The sequence below is a fragment of the Prenolepis imparis genome, unplaced genomic scaffold (assembly GCF_030444845.1).
Source record: "Prenolepis imparis isolate NDT839.2.m4 unplaced genomic scaffold, iyPreImpa1.0 SCAF_15, whole genome shotgun sequence".
Lineage (NCBI taxonomy): Eukaryota > Metazoa > Arthropoda > Insecta > Hymenoptera > Formicidae > Prenolepis > Prenolepis imparis.
Genome location: NW_028141173.1, coordinates 347,841 through 374,585, shown reverse-complemented (window position 1 = coordinate 374,585; position 26,745 = coordinate 347,841). Strand labels below are relative to the sequence as shown.

At 34.4% G+C, this 26,745-nt stretch overlaps 1 protein-coding gene and 1 long non-coding RNA gene across 25 annotated transcripts in view; one reads left to right on the top strand and one right to left on the bottom strand.

Moving 5' to 3' along the window:
* Positions 1-24,054, top strand: part of LOC145946110 (uncharacterized) — a 112,715-nt gene extending 88,661 nt beyond the window's left edge. The window contains exons 8-9 of the long non-coding RNA XR_014426983.1: positions 21,829-22,058; positions 23,725-24,054. This is a non-coding gene — a long non-coding RNA (uncharacterized LOC145946110). The remainder of the gene's footprint in view (positions 1-21,828; positions 22,059-23,724) is intronic.
* LOC145946103 (uncharacterized) overlaps positions 1-26,745 on the bottom strand; it is a 198,757-nt gene that overhangs the window by 170,172 nt on the left and 1,840 nt on the right. For 23 of the 24 annotated variants that reach the window (XR_014426980.1, XM_083055526.1, XM_083055525.1 and 20 more), the window contains exons 6-7: positions 25,972-26,681; positions 332-5,874 (exon numbers count right to left, since the gene is read on the bottom strand). Coding sequence is in view for 23 of the 24 variants with exons in the window: in XM_083055526.1 (XP_082911652.1) it covers positions 332-5,840 (5,509 nt within the window). In the remaining variant the exon portion in view is untranslated. Of the gene's footprint in view, positions 1-331; positions 5,875-10,485; positions 11,460-25,971; positions 26,682-26,745 lie in introns of those variants that run through there. The other variant, XM_083055508.1, reaches the window with a different exon arrangement.

The following is a 26,745-nucleotide window of genomic DNA, read 5'->3' as shown; positions in this document are numbered from 1 at the left end:
TTCAGCAGGATGATGAATGTAAATCATCTTTGTCTCATTTCGACGACTTAAATTCTATTACAGTTTACGAGATGTGTGAGTTATTATTATTTCAGTTTATCACACACACACATACAAGTTAGAATAATTAATTATATTTTAGGCTTTTATTTTAAAATTTAAAAAATTTCAAGATTATAATTAGTTTCTTAAAAAAAAATGCAATTCTTATAATAAAATATAACAATATAAAATAGCAAAATATTGTGTTTGTATGATAAAACGTATGATTAACACGTTTCGCGTTAATAGATAAATTGAATATATTGTGTAAAAATAAAAATTGACTCACCCTGCCGTCGTTGACATCCTCGTTGTTCCTCGCTGTTCCATCGAATCTCGTTGCAGACGTAATTCTTGGCACTAGTTCCACGGCGAGAGATGACGAAGGGATCCTTGGGCGGAGGAGGCAGAGGTCTGTTAGCGTCGTATTCCCGTTGCGGGCGACTGACGTTTGAGCGACAAGCCGGATCAGCTGTGCGAGTACCGTACAAAGCAACGTCCTGATTTGCGTCGCGTCGATCTTGAGGCAAAGATACCGAGTCGGTATCCGAGACGCTGCTTTCGCTTTTGTGTCGCCTGGTGGGCGGTTCGGGTGCCGTGCCATCCTTGGTTGGCCAGCTGCCCGTCGCTAAATCCGGTCCGATCTTTGGTTGATTGGAGAAGCTGACCCTCTTGGGTCCTGTACTACCGTACTCGATCGATTCCCCTCCTACGAGGCTTCCCCTCTTGAATATTGGATGCGGCGGTCGAGGTTTGTCTTCGTTGCCGTCTTCCTCGTGAATCTCGCCGGCTTCCGGTTTCCTCGGGGACGCAACCGAGATGCCGGTTGTTCCGTTCGTACCTGGTGGTCTTCTGCACGTCACGTTGAAACTGGCACGCTCGATATCGCCTCTGTGAAAGTGCGGGGAGGCGCTCTTCGATCTTTGCGCGTCGTATCCCGCGGGATTCATAGACTTCATCGACATCTCCTGACGATCCCGTAGCGCTTGCTGCGGCCGGACTATCAGCACCGGTTGATTCTGGCCCTTTTGAGTTTGCATCAACGGCAATTTTCCGGTCGGACTCGTCTTGAGACGTTGCTGCACGTTGCTCCAGTACGAGCTGTCCCCGTGAATGAGGAGACCAGGTGCCGTCGCACCTTTCGAATTAAATATTTGACTCGGATTAGGCAAGGTCGCCACGGGACTACCCGTTCTCGTCTTCTTGTACAGCAATCTATCCTCTATCGCATTTCGCTCGTAGATTCGCCGCTGTTGCTCCTCGTCCAGTCTCTTCAGTTGCTGCCAATACACCGCTTCTCTCATTTCCGGTAGATCGATTTTCGGCGCGATCTGCCTTGCACCGGAATTCGCCGATGAAACGGAATTCGTCGACTTCCGATGCGCTTCCAATGCCTTTTGCTGCCAATAAAATGCTTTCAGGTGTTGTCTAGTCTCCTGTTTCGAGGGCGACAGTAGCGTAAACGGCGGATGACTTTGTTGACCGTACGTCGCGTCGGCGATTCGTTGAGCATACAAGGATTCTTGTCCTTGTCGCGGCTGATACTGTCGTTGACGTTGGTCGTAAATCAATTCATGCTGAAGCGAACTCGCACTCGTGTACATCTTGTCCTGGTTCGCCGTCGGTGACGATTGCTGATTTGTCAACGACGTCGCGTATAAAGTTCGTTGTCGATCGGCGTCCTGTTGTCGTTGCTGACAAAAGTCATGCGTCGGTTCACGTGTGGGAGATTGAAGTGCCCTTCTTCCAGATTCATTTAATATTTGCTTAGCTTCCGAGGAAGACGACTGTAAATTTTGCGGTGGCGAACTCTGACCTTGAACTCGAGCCACTCTCTCGTCAACATCCCGGCATGATTCGGTCGAGCTGTACGGACCAGGTGGCAACTGTTCGTCCTCGTGTTTGTCTTCCTTCGTCTCCAAGGTCGCTGTGTCGCTCTTACGAAGAGTCTGTTGATGTCTGCGATGTCCATAAATCGGCTCGGGACGCGAGATGCCTTTCGAGAAGCCGGAAGGCGATATAATCTTTTGCTCGATAGATCTTCTCATTCCCGTGGCGGAAGAATTCTGACTACCGTACTGATGTCGCACTTCAATTGGAACGATGCCAGAGATAACCTCGCACGAATCCGCTATGGGAATGGGCGATTCCGCGTCGAAGCGCCTCATCTCGTTCGACGGCCGAGAAATTCGAGACTGACAAATGGCTTCTCTCTTAGGCGAGGCTATCAAGATTTGATCGTTGGGTTGTGATCGCCTCGTTCGAGATCCCGCCGACGGAGACATCGCTATTGTCATTCCATGTTTCGACGGCGATACATTCTGAATGGATGTTCTCTCAGTTTGGCCGGTCGCTGTCGATTCGTTCTTCAAGTTTGTATCAAATTGTATCAAATTTTTTAAGCAATCTTCGTGTGATTTTTCAATCTCTCCTTTCGATTCCGCTTGCATACTTTCATTATCTTGGCAAGAATGTTGGAAAGAGCAGTTCTTCAAGGGCGATTGTCGATTCGATGAACACTTTTCTTCGTAGATTAGATTGTCTTTCTTCTCCGGCGAATTCTCTGCCGTATGATCTGATGCTTTCGAGCTTGAGAAATGTTTCTCACGACACGGCGATGATGGAGTTTCGTCGTAAACGTGTTCTTCAACGTAATTAATGGACGACTGGGAAATCAGCGGTTGAGCTTCATTCTCGTAGATTCTTTCTCGCCCGTCTTCCAAGGTTGATCGTTCGGTAGGAGAAGTTCGGGCACTGCTGCGAGGCGAGTTCAAATAATACTCACCGCTCTTCGAGCTGGAAGGCGAAAACTCGCTCTTTTGACTCGAGTTAGGTGTGCAACTCGAATCGGCATAATCGCCGGACTTTTGACTGGAACCAGACGATGGATATTTAGAAGTTCTTCCAACCAAGGGCGCTCTCTGAGTCTGATTTACGATTGGCTGCCGAGTAACCTTGACTTCCGCGGGAACCGATTGCGGGATGCTGATTAAATCCGTCTCAAGATTGTTATCATTCTGATAAAGTACGGATTGATTCTGATAATTTCTGTTATCAACAATACCCACGTCGCTGAGACCGTCGCATAGTTGGCTCATGCCGTCTTGATAATTTTCATAATTTGACAGCTCTAATCGTGACTGCGGGATCTCGGGCAGCGGTCTATCGACGACATGAATAGCTCGAGATCGAAAATATCGTTCACCAGGCGGCGCCGAAATTCGACCGGAAGGTCCGTGATTCCTCTGAAAGAAATAATTACGATTGCCCTGATTCGAATCCTGTAAACTGTGCTTGCGTTCCAGGTAGTTGTATCGTCGGCTGTCGTGTTCTTCGCGTTTCTGCCTCTGCTCGTACTTTCTTATGTCAGGCGAGATAACAAACTGTCCGCTACGCTCTATCCATCTCTCATCCGGCGCGATCGAGCTGAGACTGGAATCAGTAGTACGATCAACGTACGATCTCTGGCTTCTGGTTCTATCGCGAAGAAGTCGCGTATCGTCCTGCAGGAAATGATCGGGTGTGCTGGTGATTGGCCCCTGTTCTGGAAACAATTCGCGCTTAATTTCATCCAACCTCTCGTCGATGATGGAACCGTTCAAGCTGTTATCCAATTTAACGTTTCTCTTGATATCTTCATTTAAATTCATCGTATCCGGCGATCTCGTGTAATTTCCATTTTGTTGATAACGAGCGAAATTCCGCTCGTCGTATCTCCTTCGCTCCTTCTGCTCCTTCTTCTTATAATCCTTTCGAGAATCTTTCGGCGAAAAAATGGCCGGTAAAAGACGTCGAAAACCAAGCTTCTTCTTCTGCTTCTCCTCTTTCTTCATCTTGGATGATCCCGCCTCCATAGCGAATTCTTCTATAAGATTAGCGTAACCGTCCTTTCCGCGATGATTTCGGAGCACAAAGGTCGAATCAGTAAATTCCTTTGAATTAATCACCGTAAAGGAATTAAAAAAAGTCTTATCGTTCCCTTGTTCGATTAAATGTTTCTTCTCATCGACAAGAAGTATCTCTGACATTTGTTCCTCGTTTTTCACCGTCTTACTATTCCTTTTATAATTATTTTTCGCTTGATTCGAATTCGTATCGTTATAATTATTGACGCCTGTCGTGTCACTAATGCCTTTTTCTTCTCTAAAATTTTGATTTTTGTTTTCACAAACTATCGTCGTCGTGGTGAGATTCGAATTTACTCCTTCATTCCAGTGAATGCAGTCCTTCACTTCCTCGTTATCATAAGCTTGATCAAGTTCATCGATGTCGACATTATCATCCGTCTGTACTTCATTCGTCACGTGAGCAATGTCTTCATCGACAGCCTTGATTCTATCCTCTAGGCACGAGTCAGAGTCGACAGTGCTAACGGTACTATTCTCAAGAATTTCCTCCGAAGTTCGTGTCTTCGGTTCGTCGATCGACGTTTGCCTCTCTGTGAACTTTGCCGGATGCTTCTGATCAAAAAGCAAGCGATCCTCGACGATGCTCTCGCGCGAGGACACGCTGCCAAACTCTTCGATGTAAGATGATTTCGAAGATTCCGAAGAGTTACGTTGCAAACGATTCTCCAAGAATTCTCCGGACCACCGTTTCTCCACCTCCGTCACTTTCTCGCTGTATTTTCGCTCGATGTCGATTTTTCGCGACGATTGATCTTCAGTTTCGCTGGTTCTGTCGTTGTCGGACGTGTAATCGAGATCGGTTTCCAACAGTCGCTTCTCCTCGATTTTCAATCGCTTATCCAGATTATGCTTCTCGAGAAAATCCTTGTCGAATCCGGAACTTAATCTCTCGCTGCCACTTGAGTCCACAATAACTGATAACCTCGGAATATAATTAGCCAGCTTCTCTCTATAACTTTGCGCAGTACTGGCATGAATCCTGGTGCTCAAACTCTTTTGAAGATCTTCGATAGTCGCTTGATTTTTCTCCAGACAACTCTGCGCATCAATTCTGTCAATTTTCGCGCCTTCCCGGTTTTCGATCTCGTCTAATTCATTGCAGTGTACGTCCGTATTTTTAGATATCTCATTATGTTTATCAAATTCAGCGCAATTTATATCATCATTATTTTTTTTAACATTTTTCGTCTCTAAAAATTCATGCTCAGCCGACTGCTCTTGTTTAATCAATATTTTGTCAACAATTTCTCCCCGATTCGGCAATAAATCTTCCAAGAATTCTTTCGTAGAAGAGACTATCGCTATCAAAGATGAATTGTGCTCTTTCTTGATCGCAGATTTCTTCGGGACTTTCGGTGGCACTTTATTGCTCTTGGAGATTGTATTCGCCGAATTTAAACCATCGATCACAATGCTATCGATGGACGGATTCTTCGTGGATTTAGTTGGTTTGAGCCTCCTCTCTTCCTTTGGAAAATTAGCACCGCCACTCTTTCGACTCTTCGGGATAGGGAGTTTCGATTGGCTATCAAGATTGACGGTCTTAAAATTAGTGTCTTTTGGTTTTGAATACGCGAACGCATCTTCCGGTACCGAGAATATGCCGCTAGTTGTCGATTTCTGTCGCTCGTCTTTCGCTCGTTTGACAACATTCGACTTTATCTCGGAATTCAGAGAGAATTTCCTCGAGGACTCGTTCTTCGTCAGCAGTACTTCTCGCGATCCGTTCGAAGACTCGAAGACGATCTTTTCGACAGTAACTTTATCGACCGAAAAAACTTGCACGTTTTCCGCATTCGTTTCCTTCCCGTCTTCCTTAAGCAAATTCTGATTATGTCGCGCATCCGTTCCCGAGATATTGTTATCGAAGACTTTCCCCATTGACTCCATGCTGGTTTGTGCACCGTTCTCCTTTTAGAGACGCCTGAAAAAATTTTGTAATCTTTTCGACATATCCGAGAGAAATAAAGTTTTCGAAATAATAATAAAGTTAAAATTTTTTAAATAGTTTAAAAAAACATCTATATTTTCGATCAATATCTTTTAGAGAAGAATAATCATCTCCTTGCCTATTGTATCACAACGTATTCTACGTATTTAAATAAACAAAAAAGATCGTATAAACATATGCTTAAAAGTGATTTTTTATTTGCTCTCTTTATCTTGGCAACACGCTTGACAGATGCTGTTGACAGACAATTTTTGGAAAACAATTTGCTCATTTTACTTGAGAATTTGCTTTATTTTCTATTGTTTTGTATTGTCGGAAATAAAATAGTATCCTTTGAAATTATCTTAACCAAGCTAAATATAATGTAAAAACGATGCATTTTTGGATGCATTTATGTTTATATAAAATTTTTTGCTCATTTCGACGAGTGGAATACGCTCCTGAAATAGCGAATCACATTTTTATTACACCCTGTATAGTCGCTGGAAATTGTCCCATAAGTTCATCGCCGCGCCGGTATTTAACCCGGTCAAGTACGTGATATACGTACGAAGCCATGTGCGCACCAGCCACATATGCTCGAGAGCACGTGCCCGCACGAGCGAAGTTAATGCTCCCGGGTCGTGCGAGGGTGCGTCAACAAATCCCGGAGTAGTCTAAACTCGTGTATACATATTCTAAATATCGAAGCAGAAAATCTCCTCTCATATAGTCGTTCGCATGCGATCAATGTCTATCTCTTTCTCTCTCTTTCTCTGTCAAGGAGCCGCGTCGCAAAGTGCAACGACCGTAACGAATTCGTTCAAGGAACCTACAAAGCGTCTAAAACGAGCATACCACCACACGACTTTGAATCCCTTTTTCCCGTGATACCGTCATGCTCGCTTCCGCCCGTATTTCCCCTCGAAATGACGTAAGCGTCAAGGATACACATGTCGAAAGGAGAAAAGTAAGAATATACATTTATTTGCATCGCGCAAAGACAAGCTCTACTCAAAGACATTACTAATTGAAGAATATACATATACGTATATTAAAGTGGTATTTTTATTTTGTGCAAATGTAATTCATTATTAAAATCAAAGTAAGAAATAAAATTTTAAAATAATGAAAAGTAAGTGTATTTTGTAGGTATATGAAATGTAACGACAAAAATGAAGAGATAGAGGCAGAAAGCAAAAGTAAAATTATATATTAAGAAAGATGCATAAACGAGTAGAAAAATACATGAAAATATTCCATTTTATTCGCTGAAAAACTACATTAAATTACTTTCACTGAGTGCATTAAAATGAGTAACTATAAAAAATAATAATACTACAAAAAAGTTAAGTATAAAAAGAGATGAGAAAGAGAAACTAATGCAAATAATGTACATCTGTATGAAGAAAATAGCGCGCGTTGAATCCTCATTTAATTTAGGATTATAATAATTAATAATCTATTATGTTGTAGTCTTCAAATTCACGTAATATTCATCTAATGGCACATTAACCCAGAAACTGTGGCAATCTGCCAAATGAACTACTTTTTGCCAGAGATTCGTTACATATTCTCGTTTATCAGATAGGATAAGGAGTCACTTGCTATTAATTTCATATCAATATCGCACAAGTCGGCCAAAAAATTGGCAGATTATTTTCTCATATCAGCCATATCGATCTCATATTTATCGCACCGCATATGTTAACTCGCTGGCCAATTAATTAGGCATATGGTGTTCATGGATTAATAAAACGATACTTGTTCTGCTCCGATAATTCTTGCCTCTTTTTGTGTACGTTACATTTTTTTATATTAAAGATAAAAGATCGTACTTTAAAAAGAGAAGGAAGATAGACATCTACGAAAGGTTTAATTATGAAAAAAATTAATTAATTAATTAACATTCATCGCAACCTTCAGACGCGCCTGATTCCGATGCAACGCGTGACACTTCGATCGAGTGCGCTTGTTCATCGGCACGCTCCGGTTCGAGACTGCACGCAAATGGGACTTAACATTGTTAACTACATCGACGCGCGTTGCACCGACGTTTTCCCGGAAAATGTTTGCAATCGACTGGCCGGAGAATTCGCGTTACTCGCAGCTACTATATACGAGTTACAACGCGACGCGCGAAACGTGACGAGCGGGCAGCAGTATGTAGAAGAAACGCAATATTCACAAGTGAAACCAATATACCGGTGTTGATTTACGGTACCGTTTCGCAAAATATCAGCTTGCTCTCGCTGCGATTATATAAATAATAATTCGCCTATATATTGCGATATCGCAATTACGCTCACGCGATGATCAAGTTCTTACCCAGTCCGCGAGTACATCACATTTCACCCAACGAAATAGTAATTTATACTAGTACATAATGTTTGCGTTTCGGTGTAATAATAACCATAGATTAACACAATATTTTATTTAATAATAATATAATGCAATACGCTCGCACGTATATACACATCATACATTTTTAAATTAAACCTTTATGTATAGATGTATTTTTATTTTAAAATTTCTAATGCATTACATATTTTATTCATTCAAATTTACATATTTTTATAACATCTGGATTATTATCAGTGATCAATATAAATATAATAAAAAAATAAAATATAATAAATAAATATATTTAAAAATACATATTGCCTCTTCAGGAGATTAATTTACGTCTGCATAATTTTTAGTATAATGACTATACGATGAATGTGGAGAAAGGCTGAAGATGGTAGATTGGCAGATAATGGACGGCAAGTAGTATACGCGAGAATAACGCGGTAATAATGCGGAAACGCCATCATCCTTTTATCCACGTTTCACGATCATCAGCGAAGAACTTGATCGGCGAGCCGACGAAATAGACGACCGCGCGATCGAAGCAGAAATAAACGGAACCGAAGAACAAAGCCGGTAATTGACAGACACGTATTCCTTAATTGTCGCGACACTCGTTATCTCATTATCGTCATTGGGTCGCGAAACGACAATTCCAAAGTGGTCCTTTGGAGTTTGCCGACCGTAGGTGGTTCGCGGAATACGAAATGCGAGAGAAAGAGAGACATACACACGTGCATCCGCGAGAGTCACCTCCGTCGCTTGTAAGGTAATCAACGTCGAGGATAAAAGTACTGATTTTAACCGTATCCTCTTTGTATATATGCAGATCAATTTGGTAGGAAAATTTTCCGATATTCGAGATATCTGCTTCGAAAAACCGCTCCGTACAAAAAAATTATAAAACAAAGACGGCATAGAAACGAAACTTAAAAAATTAGCATTTAAATTTGCGTAAAAAACTAAAAAGATGTATCGCAAACCGGTTCGCTATTTTCCTTCGCGTTAAATTCCTCGACAACAGCTGTTTTCTATGTAGCTAATAAATCGCCGAGGCGCTGAATTTCGCGGGAATTTTATATATCTTTTTTTTTTCCTGTTTCAACGATAACGTGTAATAAGTCTCGATTCGCATATAGATAATATACGTAATAAGTCCGTATAGACTGAACACAAATGCAACGTGCACTTGCAGGCTAACGTAAAGAGCCCTTGCCTGAAGATAACCATCGAGGGCACGTCGGTTCCTTTGAACAGGCAGACAGACAACCTCGAAGTTTTCGCGATGATAAATTCATCGTCGCGGAAACTTCGTGTGTTGTTTATGAATATGAACGATATTCTACGTACTTTATGGAACGCGATATTAAAATTATTATGCAGCCGGAGCAATATATACATATGTATATCTGGAACGAGCAACTGAGATTAATTTTTTTGCAATATAAATTTTAATCAATAATTTACTGGAGCTATTCTAATTAATAAAATAATTAATAAGAAAAGCAAATAAATGTTTATTCTATTACTGTCAAAATATATCGTTGTTGCTCCAAAAATTTAGTGCCGAGAAATTATAAGAAAGATTAGATTTCACGTACAATTTTCATATTTTAAAGTAACCTAACAATAAATCTAAATTGAAAAAGAATACATTACAGATTAATAAGCACGTTAATGTTAAATATTTGAATTATTATAGAAGGGAGGAGCTTTACTTCGACAATAATGTTTGGGAACAATCGCTCATCATAAAAGAGGAGGCAGAATCACATAAATACTAATCAGGTTTATGAATAAAATCGAGCTCGTATTGTAATGAATGTTAATATGCGTATATTCAATGACTCAGGCGAAAGAAACAATCGTGGATAATTAAGATTAGATACATGTGTGTCTTGGTTTCGATAGCAGAAGGTATAAAGTTGTTGTCAGAGCACGTTTAACGGATTAACGAGCACCGCTCGATCCCTGGTTAATACGATGATGACGATCGTTGCATCGATCATTCCTAAATTTAATCACTATCGTCAATGATGCCGTCACATCGATATGCGATTCTGTACGCGATAATTAGCATGTACGTACATATAAGCGATAATCCTCGCGTCGGAATATCGTTCTACCTTGGAGAAAATCGACGATATATCGCGATATGGATACATTTGGCACGAAACAGAAGCGAGATAAGAATTGACAGGCAGATTTGCCCAAACAAATGCGAGATTTGTACAAATCTGTAAAATGCAAACTTACTCTTCGTCTATCGTTCGCAGTGGCTGCTCATGCGTGCATACATCGTGAAAAGCGTCGTCGCGGTGAAAGAATTTTGTCAAAGGTAACGATATTTGTGCGCGCACTTTTTGGGATATTTATTTGGGAAATCACGTGTAAGTCGTAGCCGAACGTAACGCGAAACAGAGAACGGGAATAAAAGATGACTCCGCGATATAACTTGGCGACATGAAAGAACGGGCTGCAGCTTTTGCAGCGAGTGCAATTCTTGTCGAAAGTAGCACGCGTATGTATGCATTTATGAATCCGTTACTATACATGTAAATCCCCGGTAGAAGAAGTCGCGAAAAAGGTCCGTTTTCCTCCGATCTTCCCGTATTCCTGTGCGCGACGACGGATTAACTCCTTATCGCAAAAGAGAGGGAAGGGGGAAGGCTCTTATCGTCGTCACACCTCAGACACGAACACACTGTCACTGTCACACGATAACGAATAGTGCGCAATTTTTCGCGGCATTCTCTTCTTCTTTGCGTAAAAAGGGATTCGAGGGGACGAAGAAGGATTTCGAAGCTGAGTGGAGACGTGGGAGCGTGGATAAAAATGTTTTAAATGAAACTCCGGAATAGGGCGCTGGTCCTAGAGGGAAATGATAACGCGATACGATTAATGAGAGAAAAAAAATTAAACAAAGTCAAGATGAGGGCGTGGGAGGGGTGGGAGAGCGAAAAGACGAGAGGAAGAGAGAAAAAGGGAGAAGGAGAAAAAGAAGGAGCGAGATAAACGAGGCGCCGGCAACGATGCCTCTGTACTGACTGACGACGAGTTGTTCGTATAATGTACGTAGAGTACGAGAGAAATAGAGAAACGTAGTAGGGAGAGCAATGTCTGAGAAAGAGCGAGACGAGGATAGGGAATAATGAGGAGAGAGAATGGACGAGAACTGGCCGAACCAAACGCGAGAGAGCAGAGAAACGGAGCGTTGCGAGCGAGTTGCGTGTTAACGCTGATAACAAGTTACAGGTATATACAATATATGTATATTTACCTATGACACATCGGCGTATTGGCGGGAAGTCGCAGTGATTCTCATTGACAGTCATAATGATATTAAATTATGTGTGTGTGTGTGTGTGTGTGTGTGTGTGTGTGTTTCTCAAAAAGTCACTTTTTCATCTTATTAATCAAGTTATCATTTGCTTGAATATATTTTTTTCATGCCCTCCTAAAAAAATACCCCCTCATTAAAATACTCGAGACATTTTTTTTTATTTCAATGAGAAAAAGATCAAGCTTTCTTTTGTGCATTAATGAAAAAGAAAAGACATGAAAAATTAGTGGTAATTATGAATCTAATTATTTTTAATTAAGTGAATAACATATAACACGAATAATATTAATATTTTAATCTTCTCATCATCTTAACATAATGTATAATTATTATCGGAATCACGTTGTCATGATAATTATAGTTTATGAGAAGCAAGTCTTCATCAATTCAATCTCGTTACTCTGCAAAACTTTATTTGCACAGTAATTGTAGTGTATCATCATTGTAACACAGTTGGACATGAATAATCTTTCTGTTTCATTATTCACTCTGCTGAAATGAACTTGTGTGCATATGTCCAAAATTATACGTTCGACAAGAATAGAAAAGCAGCCGGAAGCTGCCGTAATCTGGCGACACTCTTGGGCCAGTTGAAAAATTCCTATCAAGCTGAACAAGCAAATGGAATTTTAATTAAAGCACCTTGCGTGTGCACTGAGAATTATACGACGCTAGATATCGCCAGCTCGTATTATCACGATTCTATAGAACAGTATGATTTATCTCCGATTTATGAACGTATATTCTCTACGCGACGTAATTGTTCGCATCTTCTGAAAATTATATTCCAGAAAACGAGAGAAAAATCAAATTTTCACGGTATATAATTATTCGTTTACATCGCAAAATATGTTTGCGATTGTCAGTGAATTCTTTTTATCTTCCGAGAACAAGTAAAGAAATAAATAACAGTAAAATTAGAGAAACAAATAAATAAAAATAAATAAACTTACAAAAGTAGGGATTATCGGATATTTTTCTACATTTGTATAAAAAAATGTTTCGCTTACGTCGCGAAACCTTTATCAAAAATGGTCGCAACAAACAGAAATGATCGCGATATCACTCGTGAGCCGCAAAACTATGTAGGATAGCGTATCTGATACGTAACTCGAGGCTAGGAGAGCTAAAGAGAGTCTCGAGACGTTTCCTGGGAGACGAGACGACCTTTCGATCTTCCGAGACCTTCTCCTCGGATCAAGAAATGAATTTCTTTTTTGTACCGGGTTCAATCAAGCGTATACATCGATCGAGAGAGCGTTCCCTTGAGTTCCCTCCGCTTCAACCTTCAACCTTCGCGTTCCCCGATTTTCGTTTCTTTCCGATATCGAATCTCTTCACAATGATTCTCCACGTAAACCCATCTCGGAGGTATTTATTTCATTTTTTTCCTCTTTCGTTTTCCTTCCTTTTTGTATTAAAGAATCGCGCAATCATGATTTATCGATGAAAGGCGAAATACAGTGCATACGAGTTGCAAGGTAAACTACTTGTGCAAGAAATGTCGTGCAGCCGGGTTTCGATACCGGTGTGTTATTATGACTATGTAAAAATACATATATATAAAACAAAAAAATTAAATGACGGAATTACCGAGGTCACCGAGTGATTTCAATTATACATATATCATACTAACGTCCGTGCAATTACATCAACGTTGATAAACATTTGCATCAATCGATATTCATACGCACCATATGTTACTATTTATACCAATAAGTATCATTTCATTTCATGCACGTTACTGTTACGTTCTTTTACTTGAACCAATCTAAAAATAAAATATGCATATTTCTAAATTCTGCATTGCGCAAAAAATTATAAAGTGACTCTAAATACACGTTTTACTTTTTTGTAGTAAATTTTTGAAGTAAATCATTTTCGTAATGGTCATAATTTTATCTGTTTAAATAAAACATGCATAAAATTCAATAATTTTCTTCTCGAAATCCTGTATTTTTTTTTTAATTGTATCGGTGACACGATTGCGTACTTTCATGAGATACAGGAAAGAGATATTCCTACTGTTGATATACATATATGAGGAACGAAAGAGATAGTCGATAAGGAAGAATACACAAGCAATAAAATGAGATGGATTTTTTAATCTTTATACGGTAATGGCACCGAGAAAAGCCCCGCGCCACTCGTATATCATTTTATAAAGAATCTTATTGATTGTACTTGAAATAATAAAAATAATCCCTTTCTAAAAAAAGGCATGTTATTGACATTGTTGTCGCTTTTCTGCGGTACTAATTGGCTGTCTCGATTCGCGTTGTGCATTATATTCATAGCATCGAGCAGTTGTCATCGCGAGAGTTAGCAGTATGTTTGACAGTTTGTCCAAAATAAAATAAAATAAAATAAAAAGTATTATAATATATTATATTACTTAAAATATATTATTATTTTAATTATAATAATATATTGTAAATAAAATAATATGTTATAATATATAGTTATAATATATGTATACTTTATCCGCGATTAATATTTTTTGAAGCAGAAATCAGCTAATAACTGTCAAAAATATAAATCGAATTTAAAATATTAAAACATATTATTATTTTATTTTATTTTATTTTGGACAAACTGTCAAACTGCTAACCCTCGCAATGACAGCCTCGATGCTATGAATATAATTTACAATGCATATTGAGGCAGCTAATCAACATCACAAAAAAGAGGCAACTTTTAGGCAGCTTGCGAATTCAGAATTATGCGCGATTCCATTTTAAAATCAATGGACTATTTTATTCTCAATTTAGCGTCAATATCTCATAAATGATTAATTTAACGCTGCTATATCTTTTCGCGTATATATTACAGATTGTTTCGAAATACACTGTGCACAGAGATGAAAATAAAGTTGAAAAAAAATCTATTTTCCGAAAAATTTGGAAATTGTTTGACGTCTCTTCTTTCAGCGACAAGAAGAATTTTCGCAAAAAAAAGGAACACTCGATTCATTAGCTTAAAATTAAAATTTCACAGTACAGATTATATATATATATAAACTTGCGAGAATTGACTTGACATGCCTTTTTTAAAAAAGGCCTAGAACAACACAAGCTCGCGCAACGCGCGCACTATTCCTCAAATTTATTTATGTTAAAAAGAATTATACAGAAATCAGCTGATAACTGTCAAAAAATATTAATCGAGTTTAAAGTCCTATAACATTTTATTTAAAACATATTATTATTTTAATTTTCATAACATAATATTATTTTAAAATTTATTTAGCATATTAACGCTTTAATCAGCTGATGTATGTCAAAAATATTAATAAAGCGTAAATTGGCTAATTAAAATTTAAAATAATAATAAATTATAAAAATTAAAATAGTAATATGTTGAAAATAATAAATTATAATGCTTTATCTAGGATTAATATTTTTTCACAGTTATCAGCTGATTTCTGCGTCAAAAAATATTAATCGCGGACAAACTATACATATATTATAACATATGATTTTATTTACAACATATTATAATTATAATAATATATTTTAAGTAATATAATATGTTATAATACTTTATCCGCAATTAATATTTTTGACAGAAATCAGCTGACTAAAACGTTAATTTGTTAATTAATTTTAAAATAAGAATATGTAATAAAATTTATAAAATAATATGCTTTAAATAAAATGTTATAGTACTTTAAACTCGATTAAAACTTTTTGACATTTATCAGCTGATTTCTGTCAAAAAATATTATTCGAGTTTAAAGTATTATAACATATTATTTATAACATTATTATTTTAATTTTTATAGCATATTTTTATTTGGGCAAGAACATATGTATTTAGATTAAAAAATTAACTCCAGCACGATTATTTAAATATCTCATATTACTTATATGTGTCATATTTAAAAAATTATATTATTTAAGCAAATGAGCTGGGATTATTCCAATCGTTTTAATATCTTATTTGGGCAAGAATATATGTAAATTGATTAAAAAATTAACTCCAGCTCGATTATTAAAAAATCTCATATTACCTATATGTGTCATATTTAAAAAATTATGTTATTAAAGCAAATGAGCTGGGGTTATTCCAATAGTTTCAATAATCATAAATGTACATACATATTCATATATATGCATAAACATAAATGTACATACATATTCATATATATGCATAAACATAAATGTACATACATATTCATATATATGCATAAACATAAATGTACATACATATTCATATATATGCATAATCATAAATGTACATACATATTCATATATATGCATAATCATAAATGTACATACATATTCATATATATGCATAATCATAAATGTACATACATATTCATATATATGCATAATCATAAATGTACATACATATTCATATATATGCATAATCATAAATGTACATACATATTCATATATATGCATAATCATAAATGTACATACATATTCATATATATGCATAATCATAAATGTACATACATATTCATATATATGCATAATCATAAATGTACATACATATTCATATATATGCATAAACATAAATGTACATACATATTCATATATATGCATAAACATAAATGTACATACATATTCATATATATGCATAAACATAAATGTACATACATATTCATATATATGCATAAACATAAATGTACATACATATTCATATATATGCATAAACATAAATGTACATACATATTCATATATATGCATAAACATAAATGTACATACATATTCATATATATGCATAAACATAAATGTACATACATATTCATATATATGCATAATCATAAATGTACATACATATTCATATATATGCATAATCATAAATGTACATACATATTCATATATATGCATAATCATAAATGTACATACATATTCATATATATGCATAATCATAAATGTACATACATATTCATATATATGCATAAACATAAATGTACATACATATTCATATATATGCATAATCATAAATGTACATACATATTCATATATATGCATAAACATAAATGTACATACATATTCATATATATGCATAATCATAAATGTACATACATATTCATATATATGCATAATCATAAATGTACATACATATTCATATATATGCATAAACATAAATGTACATACATATTCATATATATGCATAAACATAAATGTACATACATATTCATATATATGCATAAACATAAATGTACATACATATTCATATATATGCATAAACATAAATGTACATACATATTCATATATATGCATAAACATAAATGTACATACACATTCATATATATGCATAATCATAAATGTACATACACATTCATATATATGCATAATCATAAATGTACATACACATTCATATATATGCATAATCATAAATGTACATACACATTCATATATATGCATAAACATAAATATACATACACATTCATATATATGCATAATCATAAATGTACATACACATTCATATATATGCATAATCATAAATGTACATACACATTCATATATATGCATAAACATAAATGTACATACATATTCATATATATGCATAAACATAAATGTACATACATATTCATATATATGCATAAACATAAATGTACATACATATTCATATATATGCATAAACATAAATGTACATACATATTCATATATATGCATAATCATAAATGTACATACATATTCATATATATGCATAATCATAAATGTACATACATATTCATATATATGCATAATCATAAATGTACATACATATTCATATATATGCATAAACATAAATGTACATACATATTCATATATATGCATAATCATAAATGTACATACATATTCATATATATGCATAATCATAAATGTACATACATATTCATATATATGCATAAACATAAATGTACATACATATTCATATATATGCATAAACATAAATGTACATACATATTCATATATATGCATAATCATAAATGTACATACATATTCATATATATGCATAATCATAAATGTACATACATATTCATATATATGCATAATCATAAATGTACATACATATTCATATATATGCATAATCATAAATGTACATACATATTCATATATATGCATAATCATAAATGTACATACATATTCATATATATGCATAAACATAAATGTACATACATATTCATATATATGCATAAACATAAATGTACATACATATTCATATATATGCATAAACATAAATGTACATACATATTCATATATATGCATAAACATAAATGTACATACATATTCATATATATGCATAAACATAAATGTACATACATATTCATATATATGCATAATCATAAATGTACATACATATTCATATATATGCATAATCATAAATGTACATACATATTCATATATATGCATAATCATAAATGTACATATACATATTCATATATATGCATAATCATAAATGTACATACATATTCATATATATGCATAAACATAAATATACATACATATTCATATATATGCATAATCATAAATGTACATACATATTCATATATATGCATAAACATAAATATACATACATATTCATATATATGCATAATCATAAATGTACATACATATTCATATATATGCATAAACATAGTTTTAACAACTTATTTGGGCAAGAATATATGTATTTAGATTAAAAAATTAACTCCAGCTCGATTATTTAAATATCTCATATTACCTATATGTGTCATATTTAAAAAATTATATTATTAAAGCAAATGAGGGATTATTTCTTACTAAACTGCATAGTAAAATTAATCAAACATATTTAATATTTTATTGTAATAGATATTATTATTGTGATAAATATTAATCAGAGAAATTCTCATAAAATTCTTTCCATATCATATTGTCCCACGATTACCATGATTTTCAGGGTAAATTTTAAGATAAAATCCTCTGTGTTTATTACTTACAAAATATTATAATTTTAATTATAATAATATGTTGTAGATATGTAAATAATATTATACGAGTATGTTATAATATATTCTTTTAATATAAACTTATTTGTCCGCGATTAATATTTTTTGAAAAAAGCAGCTCATAACTGTCAAAAATATTAATCCAATTTAAAATATTAAAACATATATTATTATTTTATTTAATTTAATTTTGGATAACCTGTCAAATTGCTGATCCTCGCGATGATTGTCAACAATAATTGCGGGAATCGATTTAACATGTTTTTTTTTAGAAAAGGACTAGAACAACACAAGCGCGCGTTATTCTTCAATTTTATGTTAAAAAGAATGATACAGAAATCAGCTGATATAACTGTCAAAAAATATTAATCGAGTTTAAAAAGTACTATAACATTTTATTTATAACATATCATTATTTTACTTTTTATGTCATAATATTATTTTAAATTTTAATTAATGCTTTATTAGTATTTTTTGACAGAAATTAGCTGATTAAAGCGTTAATTTGTTTGCTAATTAAATTTTAAAATAAGAATGTGTTATAAAAATTAAAATAATATGTTTTAAATAATATGTTATAATTTTCCTTAAACTCGATTAATATTTTTGACAGTTATCAGGTGCTTTCTATCAAAAAATATTAATCGCAGATAAGGCATTATAACATATTATTTACAACATATTTCCATTTAAATTTTTATAACCTATTATTTTAAAATTGAATTAGCAAATTAACGATTAGTATTTTTTGATAGAAATTAGCTGATTAAAATGTTAATTTGTTAATTAAATTTTAAAAGAATAATTAGTAATAAAAATTATAAAATAATGTTTTAAATAAAATGTTATAGTATGTTTAAACTCGATTAATATCTTTTGTCAGTTATTAACTGATTTCTGTGAAAAAATATTAATCGAGTTTAAAGTACTATAACATTTTATTTAAAACATATTATTACTTTATAATTTTTATTACATACTATTATTTTAAAATTTAATTAACAAATTAACGCTTTAGTCAGCTGATTTCTGTCAAAAAATATTAATCAAGTTTAAACAAACTTTATATAAAAATATCATTCTTTTTATATAAAATCGAAGAATGGCGCGCGCGTAGCGCGCGCTTATGTTGTTCTAGTATCATAAATTAAAACATCAGCTTAATACAAAAAAAAAATGCGTTTCACGAGTAACACATCGTCATTCGTCATCAAATGACAGATGAAATGTCGCAATGAAAGATCATGATTATTATGCGTTAATCGCGCACATTTGTTGAAACAAAGATATATGTCTAATCAATTTATTAATACGCAAATACGATTATCAGCGGTGGTTCTATAAATTAATGAATAATTCAATAAATGAGTGAAATACGATAAACAATGAACACGATGCTTTAATTCTTCTCAATTATCTTGCAATATATTTTGTATATGTATTATTTATTTAATCGATAATCAAAATTACGTAATTATGTAATAATTACATCAATTGTTTCACAACAAATTGTTTGATAACAACTAATATTAATAAATCTCTTGATAAATAGTAAATTTTGATTCTATTTCTGAATATCGCATAATACATATAATATAATTATTATAAGAATTGCACATATATAAAACATAATAATCACATCGCATCGAATATATTTATGACAGTTGCATAATTAATTCGAGCGATTTGATTTCTCTTGCTGAGTCATAATGTTAATTCACCAAGTTATTAAATCGGCGCTGTGTTTGAGATGTATTTACTTCTCGATTTCGTCTTTTTTTTTTCTTTTGGATAAAGAGATGCATCGCTTGAAGCAACAATTTGAAACGGGATACTCGTCTAGACGGGTATCTCCAGACGGGGCCCTCATTAATATTTATGAATTTAAAACGCATAATTACTCGAAAGAGAAGCACTGTTGCACAATGCGCATGTGTGGGACAAAATGCACACTACTTTTTATCCGTCTCCTTTCTCTGCCAAATGCCCATCTATATGTTTATGCAAATTTTTGACACTGGGAATTTAAGCCTCCATTCACGAGATCTTATCAATTGTACTTTATGAACATAAAAAGAAATAAGAAGAGAATAATTTCGTAAACGAGTATTTCGCGTGCGGTTGCAATAATATAACTTTTTTTTATCGCAAACTTTGAGAATCGCGGAATCATACTTATTTATGTCGGAAAATGAACTCGTTGCTAAAAATTATATAAAAATGTAATATAAATGTCATTGTGTACAGTAATTTAGTAATGTTACTTTCAACCTTTCCTATTTTTCTTTTTAAAGAAGCAAGTATTACGTAATAAGAGAATTATTATGTAATCTTTGTGCAAGGAATCAATGAGAAATGAAATATTATATTAATTATGTATGTTAGGTTATTTTTAATCGCATTAATTTCATTTTTATTTTGTTTTTAGTGCTTTTATAATTGTTTCTCGTTCATACAATTGAGGTAATATACATATATGCCACAGATAATGCAATTAAAAGCGATGAATATTCTCTTTGCGACTCAATGTTAACTGCATTGTTCGAACTCGTACATATATATTCTATTGTTGTAGAATGATAAAATTAACCGTAATTCCGAAAAAGCTGATCGAATACCAAACATAATTATTATTATGATTATATTCAATTTAATAATTGCAATAAATGTACTATAATAAAGAGATACATACATATATGTATATCGCTAGATTGTTGACACATTATTAACTTTGCGATAAATATACAAAATAAAGAACAAAATGCAAATCGCAAATGAGTTTTCCATTTGATAATTTCTCGGGGCAAATGATAAAACAAATAACATCTAGTTTAATTATTAAAAGTAAATGAAACGCGGACTGCGATAAAATACAATATATCAGACATTTGTCATGTTTACTTCAGTATGTTCTATTGCAAGAAATAGAAATAAATAATGTATTAGCTATATATATTTAAAATTTTTAACTGTATACTCAGAAAATGTGTATTGAAAAATAACTTAATAAACGCGATGACTAACTGTTTTATATACTGCCACATTGCTGTTATCTCTGATTTATCTAATAAAAACTGATCATCTAATCAGAAGTTTATTCGTTTTATACGAGACTCATGCTTTCATCAATCAAAGAATTATATTTAGCGCTGAATATATAAGATATGAATGTCGACCATTATATTCGTACAAACATAGTTTTGCGGCAATGCGAAATATTGTGCGGAATCACGTATCGACAATATTGAAAATTCAAGGACACAGCGTACGCGTTTTGTGTTATTGAAACCTTTGTATAAAAAAGTTTTTTTTATATACTACATCTATATATAAATCTCCAATGTTTCAGGCTGTCTAAGGTTTTCGCGAGCTGGAATGACCTCATCGCCGTTTAAATCAATGGATTGAAGAATGGAAGAATGCGGAAGAATGGAGAAGAAAAATTAACGCTCTCGTGAAGAAATCGCGAGCAAACGAGCTCAACGGCAACTTCTCCGCCGCAAAACGCCGATTGTGATGCGGAGGACACCTAAGGACCCGTTACACACCTTAAGTCTCAAGTGTGGCGTCGTTGCACAGGTATGTGAATACTGGCTTCCCAATCCCTCGACTGAGGAATGCGTTACTGTGTGCGGAGCCGCCGCCTCTCACCGCGGTAGGTTCGGATGCTCTTTGTCTGCGAGATCTGACCTGATCCAGTAGCCCGCACCATCTGCCATCATCTGCCCCTTCGCGAGAGATTTTTCTCGAAAGAAATTCCAGGAAGTCCAGGAAAAAACGCGCTTTAAAGAATGCATTTTTCTACGAAACGTTTAATTTCGAAATAATCCTTGCAACATTATACATTATTTATGTGTTTTTATGTATATGCGCGTATAGAAAAATATACTCACATTTAATTTCAAAAAATTAAAGAGATATTAATATTTTTTTAATAAATGAAATTTAGAAATCAATTTTAAATCGCAATATATAGTTTTCTTTGACAATATAATTTGCTTGACACAAGGATGTAAAATCAAGTTTTACTGTTTATTTTTTAAAGTGTCTCACTTATTTAAGGTTTGAGATAAATAAGACTATCTCTTTGTGCGATGAATTTAGAAACAAATTATATTCTTTATCTAATATCATTTAAATCGTAAACATTAAAACGATTAATTAATAATAAATTGAACTTTGATTTTCCCCAAGAAAAATGACTCCTTTCATAAGCGCAACGCTCGTGATGCGATTATTTACAAATTAAGATCGTCAGTAACTCGTAAACAGGATACCCACTGTCGAAATAGACCATGGCAAATTTCCCAACGATTTACAATCGCAGCTCAACGTCACTCATGATCAAACTCAAAGAACGAGAGAACGACCGATGTTTAATGGTCGCGAGCCTTAAACTCGCGATTGAGGCCTCCCTCCCTTTCCGAAGTCTCTTCCTGCCCTCATGTCATCATTTTATCTCGCTCTCGTGAATGAATTTGTGAACATAAACTGTCGGTCCGTCTCACATCCGCCTATTTCGGTGCAGACGCGCTCGCCCTTCGCTTTTCGTTGAGGGAGAAAATTATTTCTAGCAGCCGGGCAACGATATTTTCCTCCAACATCAGTCTCGATTTATTGCATTCGAGAGTCGATTAATTAATGATCGTTTACGAACATATCGCGCAATGTGGAAGATAGATTGTACAAGTATTCTCTATTATATATAGTTTTCCGCTCTTCCGTATTTTAAGTCGCCTCTTCGTTAACGGGAATTTTTCATGAAATTCTGCATAAAGAGTCCTCTGAGATTCATGCCAGAGATAATATAGAATTTACTTTATTGCCGCTAATTGGTCGAGGCTTATTTTAATTGAAACAGATAATTATAAATGCGAAATGTGCGCGTGTACTTATGCGAGCGTAAAGAAAAAAATCAATATCTGTGTTTTACTTAACAATTAGAAATACGTGTCGTAAAATTGATCTTCCACAATCGTGTGTGTAAAGAAAACTCTAAATTTTTACATAATAAATTTCAATCATTATGTCTGGCGGATATAATGATTGATAACTCGCTGCAAAACCAATGCATTATAGTATTCATTCACATTAAACCTTAGCTGCGGGAGGGAAAAACGTAAATTTCATTTAAAGAAAGACAGGTGGGACAAAGGTAGGACAAGTTAGGAAAAAAAATAGCGCATCAGGTTGACTATAAAGGATTCCCGTAAATTCACGACGACCTCCTGGCATTGTCTTTCAGAGCGACCTGCACGAATTCATCGGTCGGCGTTCTCTCGCATGAATGCAACGCGAAATGCAATGCCAGAGAAAAACATCAGGGTGTAAGCGTACGCGAGTAATGTATCTGTATATCACGCGGTGAAACTAGAAGCTAACAGCTGGAAACTGGTTTCCAAGAGAAGGTTTCGTTCGCGAACATACAGCCGTACAAAGGGTAGAAGTGAGAGAGGAGAAGAGAGAGAAGAAAACGAAGGCGGAAAAAAGAAAAAGACTTTAGAAAAAGGGAAATAAAATTTTATATTCTGAAGAAACTATACTAGAATAAAAAGAAATCTAAGAAAAAATACGAAGAAAAACATGGCATTTTTCCAATGATTTTATTCTCATATATTTTCATAATAAGCTCTGCTATTAGTTGAAAAGTAATCGAATTAAAACATTATGTAATTTAAAAAAGAGAAATGTTATATATTCTACAAATATCGATTTTGTAAGCATGAATTTTGCAACTATTTTTTACATGATACATATTATATGAACAATAAATTAAATTTAATATAATAAAGCTATTTTTAAATTAAAATTGCAGATTACTGTCTTGCTTTTGGAATTCTCTCAAAAAATGAGAAAAAGGACATAGAAGGAGAAAGAAAGAGAGAGAAAAGAAAAAAGAAGATAAGAGAAAGGTAAAGGGGAAAAGAAGGAGAGAAATCAAAGAGTACGGTTACACTATTGACGTCTAAGGAGAAACATGGGCGCAGAAATTCAGGGGCACCATATATGTATAGTAATTTTCATATTTATCTGTTTACATAATACATTACATTTAATTCTAATTAAGAGAGAAAAAGAGAGACATTACATTTTATTTTTTATTTATTTTTAAAATTTTTAGAAGTTTTTTGATTGCAATTTATTAAATGAATTTAGAGTAATCTTTCTTAATAAACATATCGAGACACATGAATGATTTACGATCAATAGAATGATCAATAGAAAATTTTTAAATTAAATCTAATTTTTTATTTAATCTCAAGCAATTCTTTCGTTTGCGCAGACTTTTGCTTTGCTGAAAGTTCAAAATTAAATATTGAAATGTTGCGAGACAACTGGTTGCCACGTATACCGAATTTTTGCCGAGATAAAGTCAACATTAGATTGGTCAAACAATTCATAAATGAAAGTAACCACGACCTGAAAGACACGGAGCATAATGTATGCACAGCGGAAATTGAGATTCTTCCTGCGGACGAACGCACAACTTTAGTCACAGCTTCGGATTGCTCATGCGAGAAGCGGACAAGGAGGAGACAGAGAGAGAGAGAGAGAGAGAGAGAGAGAGAGAGAGAGAGAGAGAGAGAGAGAGAGAGAGAGAGATGGAATACGCAAATGTACAGAGGGAACAATATATAGATAAAGTTGGACACAGGAAGCAGAAGAAGGGACGGTGACGCGAGTGCGCATCTTGCTTTTAGCGCACGAGAACAGTGCATTTTTTTACACGATTGAAAAGAGCAGCACGTTGCTTAGTTAGATGGAACCCTTCGTAAAGGACGAAGAACTTCCTTTATTGTCGATCGCGCGGGATTATCTCCGTCTGAGAATATCCGAGAGGCATAAAGATCACGCACTTAGCAACTATGGTAGAGAATTGTTGTAATAATTGCACGTACGTGCAAATTGTACTTTGTCTCTCGTAAATCGCGACAAGTAGGGTCTCTCTCTTTCTTTCGCGCGCATATTATATAAGAGATAATAAGTGCTATTGCGAAGAAATATCACCGTATATTATTTCCAAAGCAAAATGCCTTTCAAAAGTAATTGACTGTATATATATATTTTTAATAAGACTATTAAATTAAGAATTTAAAAAAGTTTAATCAATTATAACACTAACAATAATTTTCTTATCGTGGCATTGACACGATTTTGTTTTTATAGTTCTTCAGGCTTTAGAATTATTGGCGCAGTGAAAGCAAAGTAAAAGAAATTAAAAAAATATTTTTAAAATATTTATCAGAGAGATATTGAACAATTATTTTGTTTGAAAACTTTATAAATAAATAAAGATGATATAACGAGAAGAAAATGATTTAACTAATGTTGTATATCTCATAATTCAGGATAAAATCAAACTTTCATATCACCGTGTCACGTGTCAATTTTAAACTTTTATAAAGAACGCGCGCGAAAGATCGCACTTAAATCGAATTCGGTCTACGATCTTTTACCGCGATGAAATGCAATCTTTTTGCATTGCGCTTACCATGATTTTTCGCCGAGATCGGCTTCGACGAGGAGTGAACGATACCGTTGCACCGGATAGATCCTACAGACGCAGCACGAGATAAAAGCACGAACTTTACTCCGACGCGCACTGACAATAAGCACGCCGCACTGTGTACACTATACAGATTTTAAAACGGCACGAATCTGGAATCCTCGCGTAATTTCGGACGCGAAAGACAAATCGCGCGTCGACCGGCAACGTGAGGGACTCGCGGAAAGGACGGGACAGACGCTGGACCCAACGGCAACGCAACAAGTGATGACAGCCTCCACGCGCGTCCTGCACTGACTCGCGCGATCTCTCGTACTGCGCGCGCTCACCGGGGGCGCCACCGCTCGAGTCGTCCTTCCTTCCCTCCCTTTAATTTTCAACAAAGTCCATTTTATTTTTAACATGTCTTATTTATTTCATGTGCGCCCTACCAATATGATATAAAAATGATACAGTAATATAAAAATCAATACGCAAAATAATATATGCTTTTAATTCATATTATTTATCTCTCTGAAAAATATTTTCCTTCTAGAGACTAAATATATTGTTTATAATATTCATATATGGATAAACTTCCAGTTTTTCCGCAAATTCCGTCAGCGTTTTTATTTTTCTATCGGGATCTTTAAACTTCAAACCCGATCCAATGATAAGCACATAATTATACATTTTTCTCTTGAAATCTTCATTGGCTGTGGAAATAAAATTAATTATATGCGTATTCTCTTTGAGTTATGAATTCTTTCTTGCTAAATA